Below are 22,716 nucleotides of genomic sequence, written 5' to 3'. Positions count from 1 at the left end.
ATGCTCCTTTCTTTGGACGCCGAAAAGGCGTTTGATTGGGTGAACTGGGGGTTCATGGAAGCCTCGCTAACTCAAATTGGACCACGTATGCCAAGTCGCATTCTGGCTCTGTATGACAACCCCAGTGCACAAGTGCGTGTGAATGGGTCCCTATCGTCTCCTTTCCCCATCCGTAATGGTATGAGGCAGGGGTGTCTGCTCTCACCGATTCTCTATATCCTGTGTATGGAACACCTTTTGATTGCTCTACGTAGTAACACGAATATTAAGGGATTTGAGGTTGGTGGGAGTGTGCATCTCTGTTCTGTCTTCACGGACGATCTTCTCCTGTTCGTCTCCTCCTACCACTTCACTGCCTGCTGTCATTCAAACCCTACACTCATACTCCTTAGTTAGCAATCACAAAATGAACATGACAAAGAGCACTGCTATGAATATCACCCTGTCTGGGAGTGAAATGTTACAGGCCCTCGCCTCATACCCATTCAGATGGGCCAATAGATCCATCAAATACCTAGGCATTCAGGTCCCTGCCAATCCGTCCGATAGTTATGCCCTCAATTTTCTACAGTTGCTCTCCACATTAGCCAACGATCTGACCAGATCAAGGCACACCAACAGTCCAGGATGTTAATTTTTCCCTGTTCTATTCCAATGGAGTAACTGAAAAAAACCGGAATGTTGGTGTGCCTTGAGGACTGGGTTGGGAAACACTGGTCTAAGGGTACGTTTTCTTGGCTGGGCAGAACTAATATCGTAAAAATGAATATCCTGCCGAGATTGCTATACCTCTTCCAGGCGATACCAATTGACCTTTTTCAAGAAGTTGGAGGGACTTCTTCGCTCCTTTGTTTGAGCGGGGCGGCCGTCGAGGATCTCCAGAGGGTACACTGACTAGACGTAAACAATCGGGTGGCCTTGCGGTCCCTGACTGCAGGACCTACTATATAGCCGCCACTTTGACAAGATTTCTGGATTTCTTCCACAGCCGTTCCTCGAAGCGATGGGTGGAGGTAGAACTGTTTGACGCGGATGTGGAGCTCTCGTCCGTACTGTGGCTACCGCATGAAGCTCTGCTCTCCTTTACAGAGAAGGAGCTCTCTCCCCTGTGTTTCGAGGGAACTAATCAATGTCATTAAGCGCCACCTACCCACTACACAATTCTCCCCAGAAACTAGGCAATCCTCAGTTCACCCCGTGACTTCTGTGCTCGTCCTTCCTGGGCAAGATGGAACTGCCAGCTCTGCCCTTAAAAATATTCCTAGATGGCACCTTGATCTCCCCTTATGAAACTATTGTGCCGGCTCATCTTCGCACTTCTCTGACATACATGCAATATCTGCAACTAAAACACTTTGTTACCTCCGAAGGAGGCCGCCTGCGCTTAGCTAGACCTCTCCTTCCATTTGAGACGTTGTGCACTTCCTCCTCTCCCATGCCTAGAGCTGTCTCGCAAATCTATGTCCTCCTTATGGAGGAGGCTGAAAGCAATCCTCCGAAGTTTGTTGGGGCGTGGGAGGCGGAACTGCAGACTTCCTTTGCTGCCTCTGACTGGTCGATGTCCTTTACACTTTGTCACAAGCTCTCGATCTCCTGTAGAGCACAGGAGACCAATTACAAGCTCCTCTCCCGCTGGTATAGGGTGCCAGTGGTCTTGCACAAAATGTACCCCTTGGTCTCAGACCTCTGCTGGCGATGTGGACGGGAAAAGGGGACAATGACTCACATCTGGTGGGCTTGCTCCCTACTTACCTCCTTCTGGACTTCAGTAGTGTCTCTCATAGAATCCATAACTGGAGTACAATATCAAAATGACCCCAAGGTGCTCCTACTGACCATCTTGCCTTCCTCTCGTAGGACACCTGCTAAAATTCTCGCCCACTTTTTATTGATGGCGGCTAGAACTGTAATACCCAGGAAGTGGAAATCCGCTACTCCCCCGACATTGTCCGAGTGGTACTCCGAAGTTCTCTTTTTGCGTAGAATGGAGGAGTTAATGGCGGACTCCTCAGACCACAATGACAGATTTCTGACAATTTGGGGCCCCTGGAATCCCCTGCTTATAGAACTGTCCAATCCCTGACTGCATCCCCCCCACCCAGACCCCAGACTCCCCCTCTCTGTAGATTGGATCTGGTGCTTGGAATGCTACACGAGACTGTCGGTGGGTGGTTGGCTGATTGGAGGTGGCGACCAGTGGACCTGAGGTTAGTGCTTTTTGTTCCTCTCGCTCCCCCCCCCCTTCCTCTTTCATCTCAATCTCTTTCTCTTATTTCTCATCTCATCTCCCGCCCCCTTCCCTTCTACCTTTCTTCTCTTTCTGTCATTAATTTAACCAATCCCATGCCATCCCACCTTCAGCGAGTTATATACCCCCCCCCCCCCCCGTTTTTTTTAGTTTCTTTTTGGTCTACTAACTCTCTTAACTCTGTTAGTTGTTCTTGAACTACAAGAATGATCTCTTCATGCCTAAGAACATTATACTGCTATTAACGTAATGTTTCTTAGGTTCTCACTCAGAGTCCGCTTTAGGTGTGTAAGCAAGGATTGTACATGCTGATTTTTGGATCTCTTATATTTCAACTGTGTTTCATTGTTATGTTTACCATTCCGTAATAAAACCTTTTGAGTTGAATGATAAAAAAAAATCAGTGTGTTTGGTTTAATTTTTACGTTTACGCCGTTTACCGTATGGGATAATAAACATAATATTTTAATAGTGTGGACTAGGGATCGACCGATCACCGGTTTGGCCGATAATCATGATTTTGGGCATTATCGGTATCGGCAATTACCTTGCCGATAATACCCCGCCCCCCGGCCACAGACCGTCGCCGCCGCCACTGCCCCATTGCCTCCCCGGTTTTATAATTACCTGTTCCCGGGGTCTGCGCTACTTCTGGCTCCTGCGGCGTCCTGCGCTATTGCTATTGTCCTAAACGCGACGTCACCGTCAGTGCGCACAGTGACAGCTCAGGACGCCGCCGGAGCCAGAAGTAGTGCGGACCCCAGGAACAGGTAATTATAAAACCGAGGAGGGGGGAGGCAATGGGGTAGTGGCGGTGGTTGGACTCAGAATTTTGCACCTAAAAATCCATATGATGGCTTATTTTTTTTGTGTCACCAGTTCTATTTCTTCAAAATTGAAGAAAAATACGCCATTTTGTAACTTTTGGGGGCTTCCTTATTATTCTGTAGGTCCATATAATTAAAAGAATACTCTATTTATATAGGTTTGATTTTGTCGTACTTCTAGAAAAAATCATAACTACATGCAGGAAAATTTATACGTTTAAAATTGTCATCTTCTGACCCCTATAACTTTTTTATTTTTCCGCATACGGGGCTGTATGAGGGCTCATTTTTTACGCCGTGATCTGAAGTTTTTAGTGGTAATTTGGGAATTTGGAATTTTTTTGCGCGTACGCCATTGACCGTGCGGTGTAATTAACAATAAAATTTTTATAATTCGGACATTTCCGCACGCGGCGAATATCACATAGGTTTACACATTTTTTTAAATGGGAAAAAGGGGGGTGATTCAAACTTCCCCCCTCAGTGAAATCTAGTGCCATCTGGCACTGTAGTGATGATGAGATGCCGCCATGCAGAACCACAAACCCCCCTTGCTACTGACCTTGTGACCCATGCTAGTACAAGTCATCCTGGCGCTTGTACTAGTCAGACCCCCCAGTCACGTTTACTGGTGCCGTACTGGTGAACTTGTCTGGACTGAGTCAGCGGACCATGAGCCTGGGATCCCTGAGTTTGTTGGCGACAATAGACATTGTGGGGTTCACTGAAATGTACTTTTTTTTTTTCAGTGATGACTTTGTCAATCTAATGGTTGACCAAACGAACCTGTACGCCCAACAGTTCGTCGCTGCAAACCCGGGCTATTTTTAGCTAGGCCCAATGGCTGGTTCCCAGTCAATGCAGCCGAAATGAGGACATTTTGGGGCCTCGTGCTGCATATGGGCCAAGTTAACCCCTTAAGTTAAGGTTTTTCCGTTTTTGCATTTTCATTTTTTCCTCCTTACTTTTAAAAAATTTCAATTTTGCACCTAAAAAATCCATTTGATGGCTTATTTTTTGCACCACCAATTCTACTTTGTAAAAACATCAGTCATTTTACCCAAAAATCTACAGTGAAATGGGAAAAAAAAAAATTATTGTGAGACAAAATTGAAAAAAAACAAAAACGCCATTATGTAACTTTTGGGGGCTTCCGTTTCTACACAGTACAATTTTCGGTAAAAAATGACACCTTATCTTTATTCTGTAGGTCCATACAGTTAAAATGATACCCTACTTATGTGGGTTGGATTTTGTCGTACTTCTGCATGCAGGAAAATGTATACGTTTAAAATTGTCATCTTCTGACCACTATAACTTTTTTTTTTTTACGGGTATGGGGCGGTATGAGGGCTATTTTTTCACGCTGTGATCTGAAGTTTTTTGCGGTACCATTTTTGTATTGATCGGACTTATTGATCGCTTTTTACTCATTTTTACATTAATAAAAAGTGACCAAAAATACACTATTTTGGACTTTGGAATTTTTTTGCACGTACGCCATTGTCCGTGCGGTTTAATTAACAATATATTTTTATAATTCGGACGTTTACGCACATATGTTTATTTTTATTTACACTGTCTATGTTTTTAAATGGCAAAAGGGGGGGTGAGTCAAACTTTTATTAGGGAAGGGGTTAAATGATCTTTATTCACTTTTTTTTCACTTTTTTTGCAACGTTATAGCTCCCATAAGGACCTATAACACTGCACACACTGATCTTTTACATTGATCACTGGTTTCTCATAGGAAAGCATTGATCAATGATTCTGCCGCTTGACTGCTCATGCCTGGATCTCAGGCACTGAACAGTCATTCAGCGATCGGACACCAGGAGGCAAGGTAGGAGACCCTCCTCGTGTCCTGCAGCTGTTCAGGATGCCGCGGCGATCCCAAACAGCTCCCTGAGCTTACCGGCATGGTTTTACTTTCACTTTAGACGCAGTGTTAAACTTTGAACACTGCATCTAAAGGGTTAATAGCGCGCGGCACTGCGATCAGTGCCGCGTGCTATTAGCCACAGGTCCCGGCCATTGTTAGAGGCGGGGCTCGACCCGCTATGATGCGGGGCCACGCTGTGGCCCCGCGTTATAGATCAGGAGCGGACTCATGACGTAACGTTACGTCATGGGTCCTTAACAGGTTAAAAAAAAAAACTGTTTGAGGCAATACTTGAGTGGGGACATCCTCTACCCGACCCAACTCTACAGTATCGCCATGACACACCCCTGGTTCAAGGCCATTCGGAAATATTTGCATTACGCTGATAATGCAGCACGTCCCACCCAAAGTGATCCCGCGTATGATCGCCTGTATAAAATAAGGCCGGTCATCAATCACTTCGGGGCCAAATTTTGGGAGGCCTATGTTCCTGGAAGGGAGGTCTCTATTGAGGAGTCTCATCAGCTTTAACGGGAGACTCAGCTTCCGCCAATATATTCCCTCTAAGCAGGCGAGGTATGGCGTACACTTGCAAGTTTAGAGTGTACGAGAGACAAGATTCCCGTCTTGAACCCCCAGAATATTCCCCCACTCTGGCTGTTAGAGGGAAACTTGTTTGGGACCTTTTGCACCCATTTCTGAATAAGGGTTACCACCTTTACGTGGATAACTTTTATACTAGTATCCCTCTGTTCACATCCCTCGCCGCCAAAGATCCACAGTTGCTTGTGGGACAGTACGGAAGAATCAAAGAGGCCTCCCCACTTATCCCTTCCGGACACCTATCCCTACAGGTGAGCCCCGTGCCATGAAAACCTGTTGCTGGTCAGGTATAAGGATAAGAGGGATGACCTTATGCTGATTACAATTCATGGTAACGGCAGCTCACCTGTCCCTGTCTTAGGTACCACAACAACTGTCCTCAAGCCCGATTGTATTCTGGACAGCAATCGGTATATGGGGGGAGTTGATCTCTCTGATCAAGTCCTCAAGCCACATAACGCCATGCGTAGAACAGGGGTATGGTACAAAAAAGTTGCGGTCTAAATGGTACGGGTTGCCATGTACAACTCTTTTGTACTTTCCCAGTACGCTGGCAACACAGGGACATACCTTTAGTTCCAAGAGGAAGTTCTAAAGGCCCTAATCTCTGGCAACCGTGAAAGAGCGGGCCAGAGCACCACTGAAACTGTAGACGTCCGGATTGTCCCAGGCTAGAAAGAAGGGACGATCCCAGAAAAAATGCAGAGTGTGTCACAGGAGGGGGATATGGGAAGACACCACCACTCAGTGTGACACATGCCCTGATCATCCAGGCCTTTGCATTAAAGATTGCTTCAGGGAGTATCACACTTCCATGGAGTACTACATTTATAATCCTTTTCTTTCATTTTAATTTCCCAGAATTCTAGTCCAGTCCTGAGCACATTGTCTTCCAAACATTAAACCCAAACACTCTCAACACCGCCCCCCAAAAAAAAAAAAAAAAAAAAAAACCTCTATCATAATACCCCTGATAATATCTCTTTTTTTTCCTCCCCAAAAAAATGGGTCACAGAGTCAATAGCATTGGGGGTTTGCATGTTGCCTCAAATGTGGCCTCTGAGCGGTGTGCGTATTTGAGGTAACAGAATAGGGACGGCCACACACATCACATTCCCAGAATGATGATTCAGAGCACAGGGTTTGGGGCGGGCATCATTTTTACTTTTGGCTATACTCTGGGTCATCATTCAGGGAACATAACTGGCATATTAGTAGTATAATTGCAATTTTCATTTTCCCCAAACTACATTTCATCTATTCCTGGAAAAGAAATTTAGGGAACACCTGTCTGTTCCAAATGTCCACTTCACCCCTATACACCTTCCTCAGGGGGGGTACGGTCAGTAATAGGCTCACATGTGGGTGTCAATTTCTTTTATTTTCCTCTGAATATATGTAATTGTCAGTTACGTCCGTAAGAAACATAGATGTACAAAATCTCATTGAACTAAAACATCTCATTGAGCTAAAAACCCCATATAGATCAGGTATAGAGAAAAATATTTTTGAAAAAATATAATAAAGAACATATACACAAAAAAAGTTCTCCTATGATGAACACCTGTACATCCTGACTCGTTTCCCCATGTATCCTTTGACCTACAGCAGTTCATCAGGGGATCACAAAGTACAATAAACAAATAAATACATATAAATATACGTAAATAAGGGGAATAATGCACATAAAATAAAGCACATAAATTCAATGTATGCAAGTAGCAATACAGACTCAAAGTGGCACAGATAGACATATAGCGCTAAGCCTTCACTGGATTATGTAGAAACAGATGATAGGCTGAACGAATTGCTTGTAGCGTCTTACACAATATTAGTGCTCCAGACAATAGTATCCCAAAAAATTGCTGCCCTGAAAAAAACAGCGATACACTGATAGATGAATCCCCTCAAAGAAATCAACCGAATAGGATCCCTCTGTGTACTAGAGGTTGCCTGATACAAACACTTTCCCCAGTAAACCGAAAAACAGGTCCAGAACAGCACTAATATAAATTATGTAAACTAGTGCAAACCCTCCCAGTATTTACAAATTAGATAGGCTCAGATGATTCAAAGTTGCCTAGATAAAGTATAGCTTTAGGTGTCAGATATAAACGCTAAAGCCACCATATACGGTCACTAATGATATACCAATCCCCAAAAATGGCATTTCTTAAGGATAAACCTATTCTGCGGCTGACGATCCACGCCGCAGACTGTAAGAAACATAGGCCTCAAATGCTAAGAGTTCTCACTCATTAGCTCTGTCGTATTTCCAGGCAACAATTTGGGGTCACGTGTTAGTTGTTCACAGAATGATGAAGCAGAGCAAAGGTTGAAAATTGCAATTTTCCCAAACTACCCTTCATCCATTCCCGGGGGGGGGAGATGTGTACTTTTTGTAATGGTGTCACATGGGGGTGTTTCTTTTTGTATTTTCCTCTGAATGTATGTAATCGTCAGTTACTGATATGCCATAAGCCTCAAATACAAACAAGACCTCTATGACTTCTGAGCCTTGGTGTGCACCCGCCCAGCACGTTACCCAATATGTGGATGTATTTTCATACTCAGGAGAAAATGCCCTCCAAAATTTGTTAACCAATTTCTCCCATTACCCCTTGTGAAAATGATCAAATTGGGTAACACCATCATTTTAGTGTTAAAAATAAAATATTTTTCATTTTTATGGCCCACTGTTAAAAAAAATTAAATAAAAACTGTGAGGTGAAGGTTCTCACTTGCCATGTTCCTTGAGGGGTGTAGTTTCCAAAATGGTGTAACATGTGGGGGATTTCTGCTGTTCTGGCACAATGGGGGCTTTGTAAACTCACATGGCCCCCGATTTCAATTCCAGCTAAATTCTCTTTCCAAAAGCCCAATGACGCTCCTTCTGCTCTGAGACCTGTAGTGCGCCAGCAGATCATTTTACGTCCACATATGGGGCATTGACTTACTCGTGAAAAATTGGGATTCAAATGTTAGGGTCCAATTTCTCCCATTACCCCATGTGAAAATAAAAAATTTGGAGTAACACCATAATTTTTGTGTTAAAAATCAAATTTTTCATTTTCACGTCCAACTTTAACGTAAACCCATCAAACACCTGTGAGGTGTTAAGGCTCACTATACCCCTTTTTATGTTCTAGAGGGGTGCAATTTCCCAAATAGCATGCCATGTGGAGATTTTTTTTCCTGCTTCCTAAATGCAACATGCCCCCCAAAAACCATGACAGCCAAATTCTTCTCCTTCACTTTGCTGCTATTTGTGTGAAACACCTAAAGGGTTAACAAACTTTCTGAATGTCATTTTGAATACTTTGAGGAGTGCAGTTTCTATAATGGGTCATTTATGGGGTATTTCTCACAGAAAGCCCCCTCAAAGGCAGTTCTATGGCAGAACCGGAGATTGCCGAAAGCAGCGCTCCGGCTCTCCCATAGAGCTGAATGGAGGGGATGTGTCAGCTGGCAGCCTCCTGCAGTGGAATCGACACGCCCTATTCATGGTGAGAACCGGGGTGCCGTTCGGGAGACCGTGAAGGCCACGTCAGTCGGACCCCGCGATCTAACACTTATCCCCTATCCTCAGGATAGGGGATACGTTTTTACATACCAGAGTGATCCTTTAACCTGTTGGGGACGAAGGGCGTATGCATACGCCCTTGCGTCCTGGTACTTAACCCCTTAAGGACCAAGGACGTATGAGTACATCCTTGGTCCCGCTCCCGTGATATAACGCGGGGTCCCACGGTGACCCCGCATCATATCACGGCGGGCCCGGCATCATAGTGAAGCCGGAACCCGCCTCAAATAGCCGTGATCAGTGCCGCGCGCTATTAACCCTTTAGCCGCGCGGCTAAAAGTGAAAGTAAAAGTGCCCGGCTAGCTCAGGGAGCTGTTCGGGATCGCCGCGGTATAATCGCGGCATCCCGAACAGCTGTACTACAGGAGAAGGTCTCTTACCTTCCTTCCTGCAGTCCGATCACCGATTGAATGCTTCAAGCCTGAGATCCAGGCTTGAGCAATCAATCGCCGAAAACCCTGATCAATGCACCCCTATGGAGATGCATTGAACACAGTTAAAGATCAGTAAATGCAATGTTATAGCCCCCTATGGGGGCTATAATATTGCAAAAGAAAAGTGTAAAAAATCATTAACCCTTTGACTTATCCCTTCCCCTAAAAAAAAGTTTGAATCACCCGGCATTTCCAATAATAAAAAAAAACTGTGTAAATAAAAACAAACATATGTGGTATCGCCGCGTGCGGAAATGTCCGATTAAAAAAAATATACCACTAATTAAACCGCACGGTCAATGGCGTACGTGCAAAAAAATTCCTAAGTCCAAAATAGCGTATTTTTGGTCACTTTTTATATCATGAAAAGATGAATAAAAAGCAATCAAAATGTCAGATCAATGCAAAAATGGTACCGACAAAAACTTCAGATCACGGCGCAAAAAATGAACCCTCATAGCGCCCTGAACACGGAAAAAAAAAAAGTTAGAGGGGGTCAGAAGATGACAATTTTAAACGTATACATTTTCCTGCATGTAGTTATGATTTTTTTCTGAAGCAATACAAAATCAAACCTATGCAAGTAGGGTATCATTTTAACCGTATGGACCTAGAGAATACAAATAAGGTGTAATTTTTACCGAAAAATGTACTACGTAGAAACGGAAGCCCCAAAAGTTACAAAATGGCTGTATTTTTTCAATTTTGTCGCACAATGATTTTTTTTCCCGTTTCGCCGTAGAATTTTGGGTAAAATGACTGATATCATTACAAAACAGAATTAGTGGCGCAAAAAATAAGCCATAATACAGATTTTTAGGTGCAAAATTTTAAGAGTTATGATTTTTTAAAGGGAAGGAGGAAAAAACGAAAGAGCAAAAACCGAAAAACGCCCGTTCCTTAACCCCTTAAGGACCCAGCCATTTTACACCTTAGGACCCGGCCATTTTTTGCACATCTAACCACTGTCATTTTAAACATCAATGACTCTGGAATGCTTTTAGTTATCATTCTGATTCAGAGATTGTTTTTTCGTGACATATTCTACTTTAACATAGTGGTAAAAATGTTTGGTAACTATGTAACTTGCATCCTTTCTTGGTGAAAAATCCCAAAATTTGATGAAAAATTAGAAAATTTAGCATTTTTCTAACTTTGAAGCTCTCTGCTTGTAAGGAAAATGGATATTCAAAATAATTTTTTTTTATTCATATACAATATGTCTACTTTATGTTTGCATCATAAAATTGACATGATTTTACTTTTCAACACCAACAACAAAAGCGTCAGAAACAAGGATGTATGAAACATTACAAAAGTTTATTTATTGAAAATCATATAAAAAATGCATCATAGCAATTAAAAAGCACAGTGTACACAGCTGGAAGAAAAGGCAGAAACATACAGGCTCAAGGTGAGGAGTATTTGAATAAAGAGAACACTGACAAATGTTGTATAAACAAGGGACTCATATGAAGAGATGCAAACGTATGCAATGAGGTTCAATAAATTGAGTACAAATACAACAGCAGTCAGAAACAATGACAGATGTATATTACCACAACCGAGCCATGTAGTTACCTGCACCTACCCCAACGCACGTTTCACGCTAATGCGCTTCGTCAGGGGGCGTGACGAAGCGCATTGGCGTGAAACGTGCGTTGGGGTAGGTGCAGGTAACTACATGGCTCGGTTGTGGTAATATACATCTGTCATTGTTTCTGACTGCTGTTGTATTTGTACTCAATTTATTGAACCTCATTGCATAAGTTTGCATCTCTTCATATGAGTCCCTTGTTTATACAACATTTGTCAGTGTTCTCTTTATTCAAATACCCCTCACCTTGAGCCTGTATGTTTCTGCCTTTTCTTCCAGCTGTGTACACTGTGCTTTTTAAATTGCTATGATGCATTTTTTATATGATTTTCAATAAATAAACTTTTGTAATGTTTCATACATCCTTGTTGCTGACGATTTTGTTGTTGGTGTTGAATTTTCCCAGTGGGTGGCCTCGACAACATATTCTTTGTTGTACTGCCTTATAGGTGACATGATTTTACTTTTGGAAGACACCAGAGGACTTCAAAGTTCAGCATCAATTTTCCAATTTTTCACAAAATTTCCAAAATCACAATTTTTCAGGGACCAGTTCAGGTTTGAAGTAGATTTGAAGGGTCTTCATCTTAGAAATACCCCACAAATGACCCCATTATAAAAACTGCACAACCCAAAGTATTCAAAATGACATTCAGTCAGCATTTTAACCCTTTAGGTGTTTCACAGGAATAGCAGCAAAGTGAAGGAGAAAATTCACAATCTTCATTTTTTACACTCTCATGTTCTTGTAGACCCAATTTTTGAATTTTTACAAGGGGTAAAAGGAGAAAATGTATACTTATGTTTGTAGCCCAATTTCTCTAGAGGAAGCACATACCTCATATGTCTATGTAAAGTGTTCGGCGGGCGCAGTAGAGGGCTTAGAAGCGAAGGAGCGACAAGGGGATATTGGAGAGTATGTTTTTATGAAATGGTTTTTGGGGGGTATGTTGCATTTAGGAAGCCCCTATGGTGCCAGAACAGGAAAAAAAAACACATGGCATACCATTTTGGAAACTAGACCCCTTGAGGAACGTAACAAGGAATAAAGTGAGCCTTAATACCTCACAGGTGTTTCACGACTTTTGCATATGTAAAAAAATGTTTACAAAAATTTCACTAAAATGTGTGTTTCCCCCCAAATTTCAAATTTTTGCAAGGGTTAATAGAAGAAAAGACCCCCCAAAATTTGTAACCCCATCTCTTCTGAGTATGGAGGTACCCCATAAGTTGACCTGAAGTGTACTACGGGCAAACTACAATGCTCAGAAGAGAAGGAGTCATATTTGGCTTTTTGAGAGCAAATTTTGCTCGGGGGCATGTCGCATTTAGGAAGCCCCTATGGTGCCAGGACAGCAAAAAATACCCACATGGCATACCATTTTGGAAACTAGACCCCTTGAGGAATGTAACAAGGAATAAAATGAGCCTTAATACCCCACAGGGGTTTCACGACTTTTGCATACGTAAAAAAAAAATGTTTTTTTCACTAAAATGTGTGTTTCCCCCCCAAATTTCACAATTTTGCAAGGGTTAATAGCAGAAAAGACCCCCCAAAATTTGTAACCCCATCTCTTCTGAGTATGGAGGTACCCCATAAGTTGAGCTGAAGCGCACTACAGGCGAACTACAATGCTCAGAAGAGAAGGAGTCATATTTGGCTTTTTGAGAGCAAATTTTGCTCGGGGGGGGGGGCATGTCGCATTTAGGAAGCCCCTATGGGGCCAGGACAGCAAAATAACCCCCACATGTCATACCATTTTGGAAACTAGACCCCTTGAGGAATGTAACAAGGGGTACAGTGAGCATTTACCCCCCACTGGTGTCTGCCAGATCTTTGGAACAGTGGGCTGTACAAAATTTTTAATTTGCACAGCCCACTGTTCCAAAGATCTGTCAGACACCAGTGGGTTGTAAATTCTCTTGGCACCCCTCATTACATTCCGTGAGGGGTTTAGTTTCCGAAATGGGGTCACATGTGGTTTTTTTTTTTTTTTTTTTGCGTTTGTCAAAACCGCTGTAACAATCAGCCACCCCTGTGCAAATCACCTCAAATTTTTTAGGCAATTTCTCCCGAGCACGGCGATACCCCATATGTGGCCCTAAACTGTTGCCTTGAAATACGACAGGGCTCCAAAGTGAGAGCGCCATGTGCATTTGAGGCCTGAATTAGGGATTTGCATAGGGGTGGACATAGGGGTATTCTACGCCAGTGATTCCGAAACAGGGTGCCTCCAGCTGTTGCAAAACTCCCAGCATGTTTGGACAGTCAACGGCTGTCCGGCAAAACTGGGAGTTGTTGTTTTGCAACAGCTGGAGGCTCCATTTTGAAAACAGTGGCGTACCAGACGTTTTTCATTTTTATTGGGGAGGGGGGGCTGTGTAGGGGTATGTGTATATGTAGTGTTTTTTACTTTTAATTTTATTGTGTGTTAGTGTAGTTTAGTGTAGTGCTTTTAGGGTACAGTCACATGGGCAGGGGATTACAGCAAGTTTCCCGCTGCGAGTTTGAGTTGCTGCGCAAAATTTGCTGCATCGCAAACTTGCAGCCTGATACTCACTGTAAGCCCCTGCCCATGTGAATGTACCCTGTACATTCACAGGGGGGGAATCTCCAGCTGTTGCAAAACTATCAGTGGATGTTGGTAGTTATAGTTTTGCAACAGCTGGAGGCACACGGGTTGGGAAACGCTGAGTTAGGAAACAGACAATGTTTCCCAATCAGTGTGCCTCCAGTTGTTGCAAAACCACAACTCCCAAACAGAACCAGATGTTGCCGAACTACAACTCCCAGCATGCTTGGAGTTGTAGTTTTGCAACATCTGGAGGTCTACAGTTTGCAGACCACTACAGTGGTTCCCAATCTGTGCCCTTCCAGATGTTACAGAACTACAACTCCCAGCATGCCTGGACAGTAAGGGCATGCTGACGATGTGTAGTTTTGCAACATCTGGAAGGGTACAGTGGTCCCAAAACTGCGGACCTCCAAATGTTGCAAAACTGCAACTCCCAGCATGCCCAGACGCCAAGGGCTGTCTGAGCATGCTGGGAGTTGTAGTATACAGGGTCCCATTACAGCAATGCATGTCCCTTTACGGCGACGTGCATTGCTGTAAAGGGCCAGACCGCGGCTGAAGATCCATTCACCTGTCGCCGCCGCCGTCTTCATCGCCGGGATCCGGGTCTTCAGGGACGAGGTAAGTACCGGGGCCAGGCCCCAGCACTCCCCCGTCCCCCGCCGTGTCCTCCGGTCTTCCTCCCATCCTCTCCGGACTTCCAGGGGCCGGGCAGGGCGGGAGGAAGTAGCTAACCGAAGAATCGCAGGGGATAGGAGGAGGTGGCAGGCTTGCCACCTCGCTCCTATACTTTGGCATGGTCCTGGCTGTTTGTAACAGCCGGGATCATGCAAAATTACCGGGCGGTCGGGTCCCAGAGACCCGATCAGCCCGGTATCGCTGCAGATCGCAGGGGCGATTTCCCTTGCGATTTGCGGCGATCGCCGACATGGGGGGCCTACGTGGCCCCCCTCGGCGTTTGCCCTGGATCCCTGCTGAAGGATTTCAGCAGGGATCCGCTTCCGATCTCAGCCGGGTGAGCGGCGGAGACCAGGAAAAGACCATGACGTATGCATACGTCATGGGTCCTTAAGACGAAGGGCGTATCCATATGCCGCGCGGCGGGGACCGGACCGGGGTGACTGCTGATATCGATCAGCAGGCACCCCGTGCAAATGCCCAGGGGGGTCATTAAACACCCCCGCCCCCCATGTCGGCTATCGGCGCAAATCGCAAGGGAATTCACATTTGCGCCGATTCCGGGTCATTCGGGGTCTATGGTGACCCGAAGACCCGGAATATAAGGGGGATCGCGGTTGTCTAAGACACCCAGGATCCCCCTGAAGGCATAGGAGTGAGGTGGCAGGGGTGCCACCCCTCCTATCCCTGCTATTGGTGGTCTAGACGCGACCACCAATAGCAGATCGGGGGCGGGGGGGGGGGGGGGGTACTTTCGTTTTCCCCGTCCTGCCCACCCACAATAGGCAGGGCAGAACGGGGAAAACGAAGAGGATCGGGTGCCGACGTCCACTTACCTATCCGGAGGCAGCGGAGCGACGGTGATCGGCGGGCGGCGACGGAGATCTGCGGGCGGCGGGCGGCAGAAGAGGACGGCTCCCTGGATGCGATGGAAGCCAGTAAGTTGCCTATCAACATCTGGAGGGCTACAGTCTGAGACCACTATAGTGGTCTCTAGACTGTAGCCCTCCAGATGTTGCAAAACTACAACTCCCAGCATGCCCAGACAGCTGTTTGCTGGAGGTCTACAGCTGTTTGCTGGAGGTCTACAGTTTAGAGACCACTGCACAGTGATCTCTATACTGCCCTCTAGATTAGGGATCGACCGATTATCGGTATGGCCGATAATCACGATTTTGGGCATTATCGGTATCGGCAATTACCTTGCCGATAAGCCAATAATGCCCCGCCCCGCCGCCCCGACCCACCGCGTCGCACCCCCCACCGTAGTGCTGGGCGGTATACCGGTATGAACCGGATACCGTTTTTTTTCTCCCACGGTATGGATTTTTGCCCATGCCGCTATACCGATCGGGCCCCTCCCCCACCCTCCGAGTCAATAAAAAAAAATAAACTTACCCGTAATGGGGGTGGTCCGGGCCATCCATCCTTCCTGTAGTGTCCGGCGGCATTCCGGGTGGAGGGTGAACCGGTCCGGGCTGTCCTTCTCCAGGGGTCCTCTTCTCCACTCCGGGCAGGCTCCGGCCTAGTACGCTGCATAGACGCCGCTACGCCGTGACGTCAGGTGCGTCGCTGCGCAGCGGCGTCTATGCAGCGTTACTAGGCCGGAGCCTGCCCGGAGTGGAGAAGAGGACCCCCGGAGAAGAAGAAGGACAGCCCGGACCGGTTCACCCTCCACCCGGAATGCCGCTGGACACTACAGGAAGGATGGATGGCCAGGCTCGGCCTCCCCGGACGGTCCCTGCAGCAACTGGGAAGGTGAGTCAGGGTTCTGGGATTGACAGGGGTCTGTATAATATACTATACCTACAGTGGGCCCTCCAGCTGTTGAGGCCCTCCAGCTGTTGCAAAACTACAACTCCCAGCATGCCCGGACAGCCAACGGCGGTGGCGGTGATAGGTCTCAGGACCCCCGGACAGGCAGGGGGAGAGAAGCGGGTGGCGGCAGCGGCCTATGGCACCGCAAAAGCCACTGCAGTGCATGGATTTAAAGCGCCCGCTATAAATCAATGATCTGCAACGGTGTCGCGGGGGGATAAATAGCTGATAACTTATACCGGAATATCGGTATAAGCTATCGGCCCTAACCTCCACCGATTATCGGTATCGGCCCTAAAAAACGATATCGGTCGATCCCTACTCTAGATCTTGCAAAACTACAACTCCTAGCATGCCCACAAAGCTGTTTGCTGTCTGGGCATGCTGGGATTTGTAGTTTTGAAACATCTGGAGGTTCACAGTTTGGAGATCACTGTTCAGTGGTCTCTAAATTGTAGCACTCCAGATGTTGCAAAACTGCAAATCCCAGCATGCCCAAACAGCAAACAGCTGTCTCGGCAAGCTGGGAGTTGTAGTTGCATAACTACATCTCCCAGCATGCCCTTCTGTGATCAGTACATGCTGGGAATTGTAGTTTTGCAACAGCTGGAGGCACACTGGTTGGAAAATACTGAGTTAGGTAACAGAACCTAACTGAAGGTTTTCCAACCAGTGTGCCTCCAGCTGTTGCATAACTCCAACTCCCGGCATGTACTCACAGACCGTGCATGCTGGGAGTTGTAGTTTTGCAACAGCTGGAGGCAAACTGGTTGGAAAATACTGCGTTAGGTAACAGAACCTAACTGAAGGAGGTGTGCCTCCAGCTGTAGCAAAACTACAACTCCCAGCATGCACGGTCTGTCAGTACATGCTGGGAGTTGTAGTTTTGAAACAGCTGGAGGTTTGCCCCCCCCCCCCCCCCATGTGAACTTACAGGGTACATTCACACAGGCAGGTTTACAGTAAGTTTCCTGCTTCAAGTATGAGCTGCGGCAAATTTTTCGCCGCAGCGCAAATTCCTAGCGGGAAACTCACCGTAACCCGCCAGTGCAAATGTACCCTATAAACACTACACTACACTAACACATAATAAAGAGTAAAACACAACATATACACCCTCTTGCACTGTCTCCCCCCAAAAAATTAAAAACGTATTGTACGGCAGTGTTGTCAAAACGGAGCCTCCAGCTGTTGCAAAACAACAACTCCACACATTTCTGGACAGCCACTGACTGTCCAGGCATGCTGAGAGTTTAGCAATAGCTGGAGGCACCCTGTTTGGGAATCACTGGCGTAGAATACCCCTATGTCCACCCCTATGCAATCCCTAATTTAGTCCTCAAATGCGCATGGCGCTCTCTCACTTCGGAGCCCTGTCATATTTCAAGGAAACAATTTAGTGCCACATATGGGGTATTTCCGTACTTGGGAGAATTTGCACTACAAATTTTGGGGGGCTTTTTCTCCTTTTACCCCTTTACTTTTTATTTTCACAAGAGGTAAATGGAAAAAAAAGACCCCCAAAATTTGTAACGCAATTTCTCCTGAGTACGGAAATACCCCATATGTGGACGTAAAATGCTCTGCGAGCGCACAACAAGGCTCAGGAGTGAGAGCGCACTATGTACATTTGAGGCCTAAATTGGTGATTTGCACAGGGGTGGCTGATTTTACAGCGGTTCTGACCTAAAGGCAAAAAAATAAATACCCACATGTGACCCCATTTTGGAAACTACACCCCTCACGGAATGTAATAAGAGGTACAGTGAGCAGTGAGCATTTACGCTCCACAGGTGTCTGACAGATTTTTGTACAGTGGTCAGTGAAAATGAAAATTAAAATTTTTTTGTTTGCACAGCCCACTGTTCCAAAGATCTGTCAAACGCCAGTAGGGTGTAAATGCTCACTGTACAACTTATTACATTCCGTGAGGTGTGTAGTTTCCTAAATGGGGTCACATGTGGGGGGGTCCACTGTTCTGGCACCACGGGGGGCTTTGTAAATGCACATGGTCCCTGACTTCCATTCCAAACAAATTATCTCTCTAAAAGCTCAATGGCGCTCCTTCTCTTCTGAGCATTGTAGTGCGCTCACAGAGCACTTGACGTCCAAACATGGGGTATTTCCATACGCAGAAGAAATAGGGTTACAAATTTTGGGGGGAATTTTCTCCTATTACCCCTTGTAAAAAAAAATGTAAAATTTGGGGGGAAAAACTGCATTTTAATGAAAAATTTTTTTTTTCTCATTTACACATCCAACTTTAACAAAAAGTTGTCAAACACCTGTGGGGTGTTAAGGCTCACTGTACCCCTTGTTACGTTCCTTGAGGGGTGTAGTTTCCATAATAGTGTGCGATGTGGGGGGGGGGTTTTGCTGTCCTGGCACCATAGGGGCTTCCTAAATGTGACATGCCCCCCAAAAACATTTCAGCAAAATTCACTCTCCAAAATCCCACTGTCGCTCCTTCCCTTCTGAGCCCTCTACTGCGCACTTGACATACACATGAGGTATTTTCTTACTCGAGAGAAATTGGGTTACAAATTTTGATAGGATTTTTCTCCTTTTACCCTTTGTAAAAATTCAAAAACTGGGTCTACAAGAACATGCGAGTGTAAAAAATGAAGATTTTGAATTCTCTCCTTCACTTTGCTGCTATTCCTGTGAAACACCTAAAGGGTTAACACACTTACTGAATGTCATTTTGAATACTTTGAGGGGTGCAGTTTTTACAATGGGGTCATTTATGGGGTATTTCTAATATAAAGACCCTTCAAATCCACTTCAAAACTGAACTGGTCCCTGAAAAATTCAGATTTTTAAAATTTTGCGAAAAATTGGAAAATTGCTGCTGAACATTGAAGCCCTCTGATGTCTTCCAAAAGTAAAAACATGTCAACTTTATGATACAAATATAAAGTAGACATATTGTATTTGTGAATCAATATATAATTTGGAATATTCATTTTCCTTATAAGCAGAGAGCTTCAAAGTCAGAAAAATGCAACATTTTCAAATTTTACATCAAATTTTTGAAATTTTCACCAAGAAATAATGCAAGTATCGACGAAAATTTACCACTAACATAAAGTAGAATATGTCACGAAAAAACAATCTTGGAATCAAATTTATTAGTAAAAGCATCCCAGAGTTATTAATGCTTAAAGTGACAGTGATCAGATTTGCAAAAAATGCTCCCGTCCTTAGGGTCATAATGGGCTCCGTCCCCAAGGGGTTAAAAGGGTACTCCGCCCCTAGACATCTTATCCCCTATCCAAAGGATAGGGGATAAGATGTCAGATCGCCAGAGTCCCGCTGCTGGGGACCCCCTGGATCTACCATGCAGCACCCACCTGTAGCGGCTTCCGGAACCGCTGGAGGTCCTCAGGCTGAGTCCATCTCAACCACTGGGACGGAAGATCGTGACGTGACAACTCCGCCCCCGAATGATGTCACACCCCGCCCCTCAATGCAAGTCTATGGGAGGGGGCATGACAGCTGTCACTCCCCCTCCCATAGACTTGCATTGAGGGGCGGGGTGTGATGTCACGATCTTCCAGATGGACTCGCTGCTGGGGACGCCCTGGATCTACCATGCAGCACCCACCTGTACCGGCTTCCGGAACCGCTGGAGGTCCTCAGGCTGAGTTTATCTGGAAGATCGTGATGTCACGACTCGGCCCCCGTGTGACGTCACACCCCGTCCCTCAATGCAAGTCTATGGGAGGGGGCGTGACAGCTGTCATGACCCCTCCCATAGACTTGCATTGAGGGGCGGGGTGTGACATCACATGGGGGCGGAGTTGTGACGTCACGATCTTCCGTCCCGGTGGTCGAGATGGACTGAGCCTGAGGACCTCCATCGCGGAAGCCGCTACAGGTGCGTGCTGCATGGTTGATCCGGCGATCTTACATCTTATCCCCTATCCTTTGGATAGGGGATAAGATGTCTAGGGGCGGAGTACCCCTTTAAGGTTAAACAGAGTGAACCCTGCCTAACAGATTAGTGGACTGTTTCATCACTTACTATCCAAATCAGTCTACAAGGATACAGCTACATCAAGATCTCTAAGGACATTGTCAGACGATATGTAAAGAACAATCGTAATAAAATCTGCTCTAGTACTGCATTGCATTGTGGGTAAGTAACAGGGACATACATTAATAACAGCGCCCCCTGAAGTAAAGTGCTGAAACAAAACAAGTGCACACCTTACAGCTATGCTGATATACTGCGCTTTACAAAGAAATAAAGAGAGTGCCGCTCACCTCAGCAGAGCTGCAGGACATAATGACTGAAAGCAAGCCGTCCACAGCGTTGTGTAAAAGTGACGAGTCTCGTTTTGAACGGAAATCTCCAGTCACATTAGTTCACACCATTGTGAGTCATCCATTTCTTATACTGCCTGTAAAAAAATAATCTCACTTCCTCGATGTTTCACTCCGTGACACTCATTCTCAATCCAGTTAAGAGCGAAATAATTGATGCGCCACATATTTCCGGCATTCAATTCTATTTCCTGTTAGCGTGACGTTACAATGACACCATATTGGTAGAGGAGAAGTCTCCTGCTGTTTGCTATGCAGCGGTTTTTGTATCATAAAAGACAGAAAAAACTTTGTTGCTTACATCGGCCGCTTGTGTGTGATTTGTTGCCACGGGCAATTTCTGCAAGGTTACCTTTGACTTCATTTTAGTTATTGTTACTTAGGTGTTTTCCTGTCTCTTGTCTGGAAATCCGCAATGAGAAAAATCACTGCAGAAACTGTACTGACTCTGTTGTAAATAATAGAATGGCGTTTTGGAGCCATATTCTACCTGCTTCAAACCCTGCCTCACCAATTGTACCTACATTCCAGTAATAACCTCTTAAGGATGCAGCTTGTTTTTGCCTTAAAGGGGTTATCCACTTTAGAAAAACGTATCCTGGGTCCGTCTCAACCGGTGATTGGCTGAATGGTGGGGACCGGAGCGCAGACGTGTTGAGGCAAAAATAGTGAAAGCCGAGCCCAGTTTACGAGATCACGGGGGTCCTAAATAGAGATGAGTGAACTTACAGTAAATTCGATTCGTCACGAACTTCTCGGCTCGGCAGTTGATGACTTTTCCTGCATAAATTAGTTCAGCTTTCAGGTGCTCCCGTGGGCTGAAAAAAAGTGGACACAATCCTAGGAGACTCTTTCCTAGGACTGTATCCACCTTTTCCAGTCCACCGTAGCACCTGTAGGCTGAACTAATTTACGCAGGAAAAGTCATCAACTGCCGAGCCGAGAAGTTTGTGACGAATCGAATTTACTGTAAGTTCGCTCATCTCTAGTCCTAAAGGTTAGACCTGCTGCAGACACTTATCCTCAATCAGCTGGATATGGGATAAGTTTTCCATAACTGGAATACCCCCTAAGGACACCGCCCATTTTGGCCTTGGGGACACAGCCAATTTTCATTTTTGCATTTTAGTTTTTTCCTCCTCGTCTGCTAAGAGGCATAACTCTTTCTTTTTCCACCTATAGTACCATATGAGGGCTTGTTTTTTGCGCAACCAATTGTACTTTGTAATGACACATTTTATTTTACTGTTTACCAAAGTGTACCGCAAAACCAAGAAATTATTATTGTGTGGGAAATTGATAAGGAAACGGCAATTTTGCTACTTTTGGGGGGGTTTGTTTTTACACAGTGCACTTTATAGTAAAAATGACATGTTCTCTTTACTCTGTGGGTCAATTAAAAACGATACCCAAGTTAAATAGTTTTTCTATTATTGTACTACTTTGACACTTAATGATACAGCGATTTTTTTTTTCTGTTTTTTGCGTAAATTTTTTTTCCTCCTTGTCTTTTAAAATCCATAATTCTTCCAATTTCTCAACAATTTTTCATGCATAGGGCTTGTTGTTTGCAGGACTTATTGTACTTTATAATGACTCATTTACCACAAAATGTATGGTGAAGTCAAAAAAAGTTATTTGTGGGGCAAAATTGAAACAAAGAAACATCAATAGGCTGTTTCTACTTGTTTTTTTTGTCCTGCGTTTTTTGGGTTGAAAAAAAGAAAAGACGCCTGAACGCAAGAAAAGACGCCAGAACGCAAGAAAAGACGCCTGAAAAAACGCCAGTGCAAATTCCTGCGTTTCCTGGCGTTTTTTCAGGTGTTTTTTCATTTGTGTGGAAATTGCTTTGTTGGCCCAAAAAAAAAAGGATGCAGTAGTGATGGAAATTTTTTTTATTTTACTACATTTTTATTATTGTCTGCTACATTTTTAGTGCCCTGCCCGCCCACATAAATTTAGTTATAAAAAAGATACATTACGTTAAATAAAAAATTTGACATCACTACTGTATCTTTTTTAGTATTATTTTTTAATGGTACCCTACGAAATTTTATTAAAAAAGGTATCTCCATCACTTTTTTGGATTGCTAGAGTCCAGAAAGAATAAAAACCGCCTGCAAAAACGCCAAGGGTAAAAC

The 22,716-nt window shown here is 44.9% G+C and overlaps 1 protein-coding gene across 3 annotated transcripts in view; it reads right to left on the bottom strand.

Moving 5' to 3' along the window:
* FBXL18 (F-box and leucine rich repeat protein 18) overlaps positions 1 to 21,167 on the bottom strand; it is a 209,034-nt gene extending 187,867 nt beyond the window's left edge. The window contains exon 1 of one of the 3 annotated variants that reach the window (XM_056536630.1): positions 20,516 to 21,167. In XM_056536630.1, coding sequence (XP_056392605.1) covers positions 20,516 to 20,536 — 21 coding nt within the window. In that variant the 5' untranslated portion in view covers positions 20,537 to 21,167. The remainder of the gene's footprint in view (positions 1 to 20,515) is intronic. The other 2 variants (XM_056536629.1, XM_056536628.1) reach the window with 2 other exon arrangements.
* Positions 21,168 to 22,716: the final 1,549 nt, after the last annotated feature.

The sequence above is a fragment of the Hyla sarda genome, chromosome 8 (assembly GCF_029499605.1).
Source record: "Hyla sarda isolate aHylSar1 chromosome 8, aHylSar1.hap1, whole genome shotgun sequence".
In the NCBI taxonomy this organism is placed as follows: domain Eukaryota; kingdom Metazoa; phylum Chordata; class Amphibia; order Anura; family Hylidae; genus Hyla; species Hyla sarda.
Note: the sequence above shows the minus strand (reverse complement) of the source record. Positions and strands in the feature narration are given on the sequence as shown.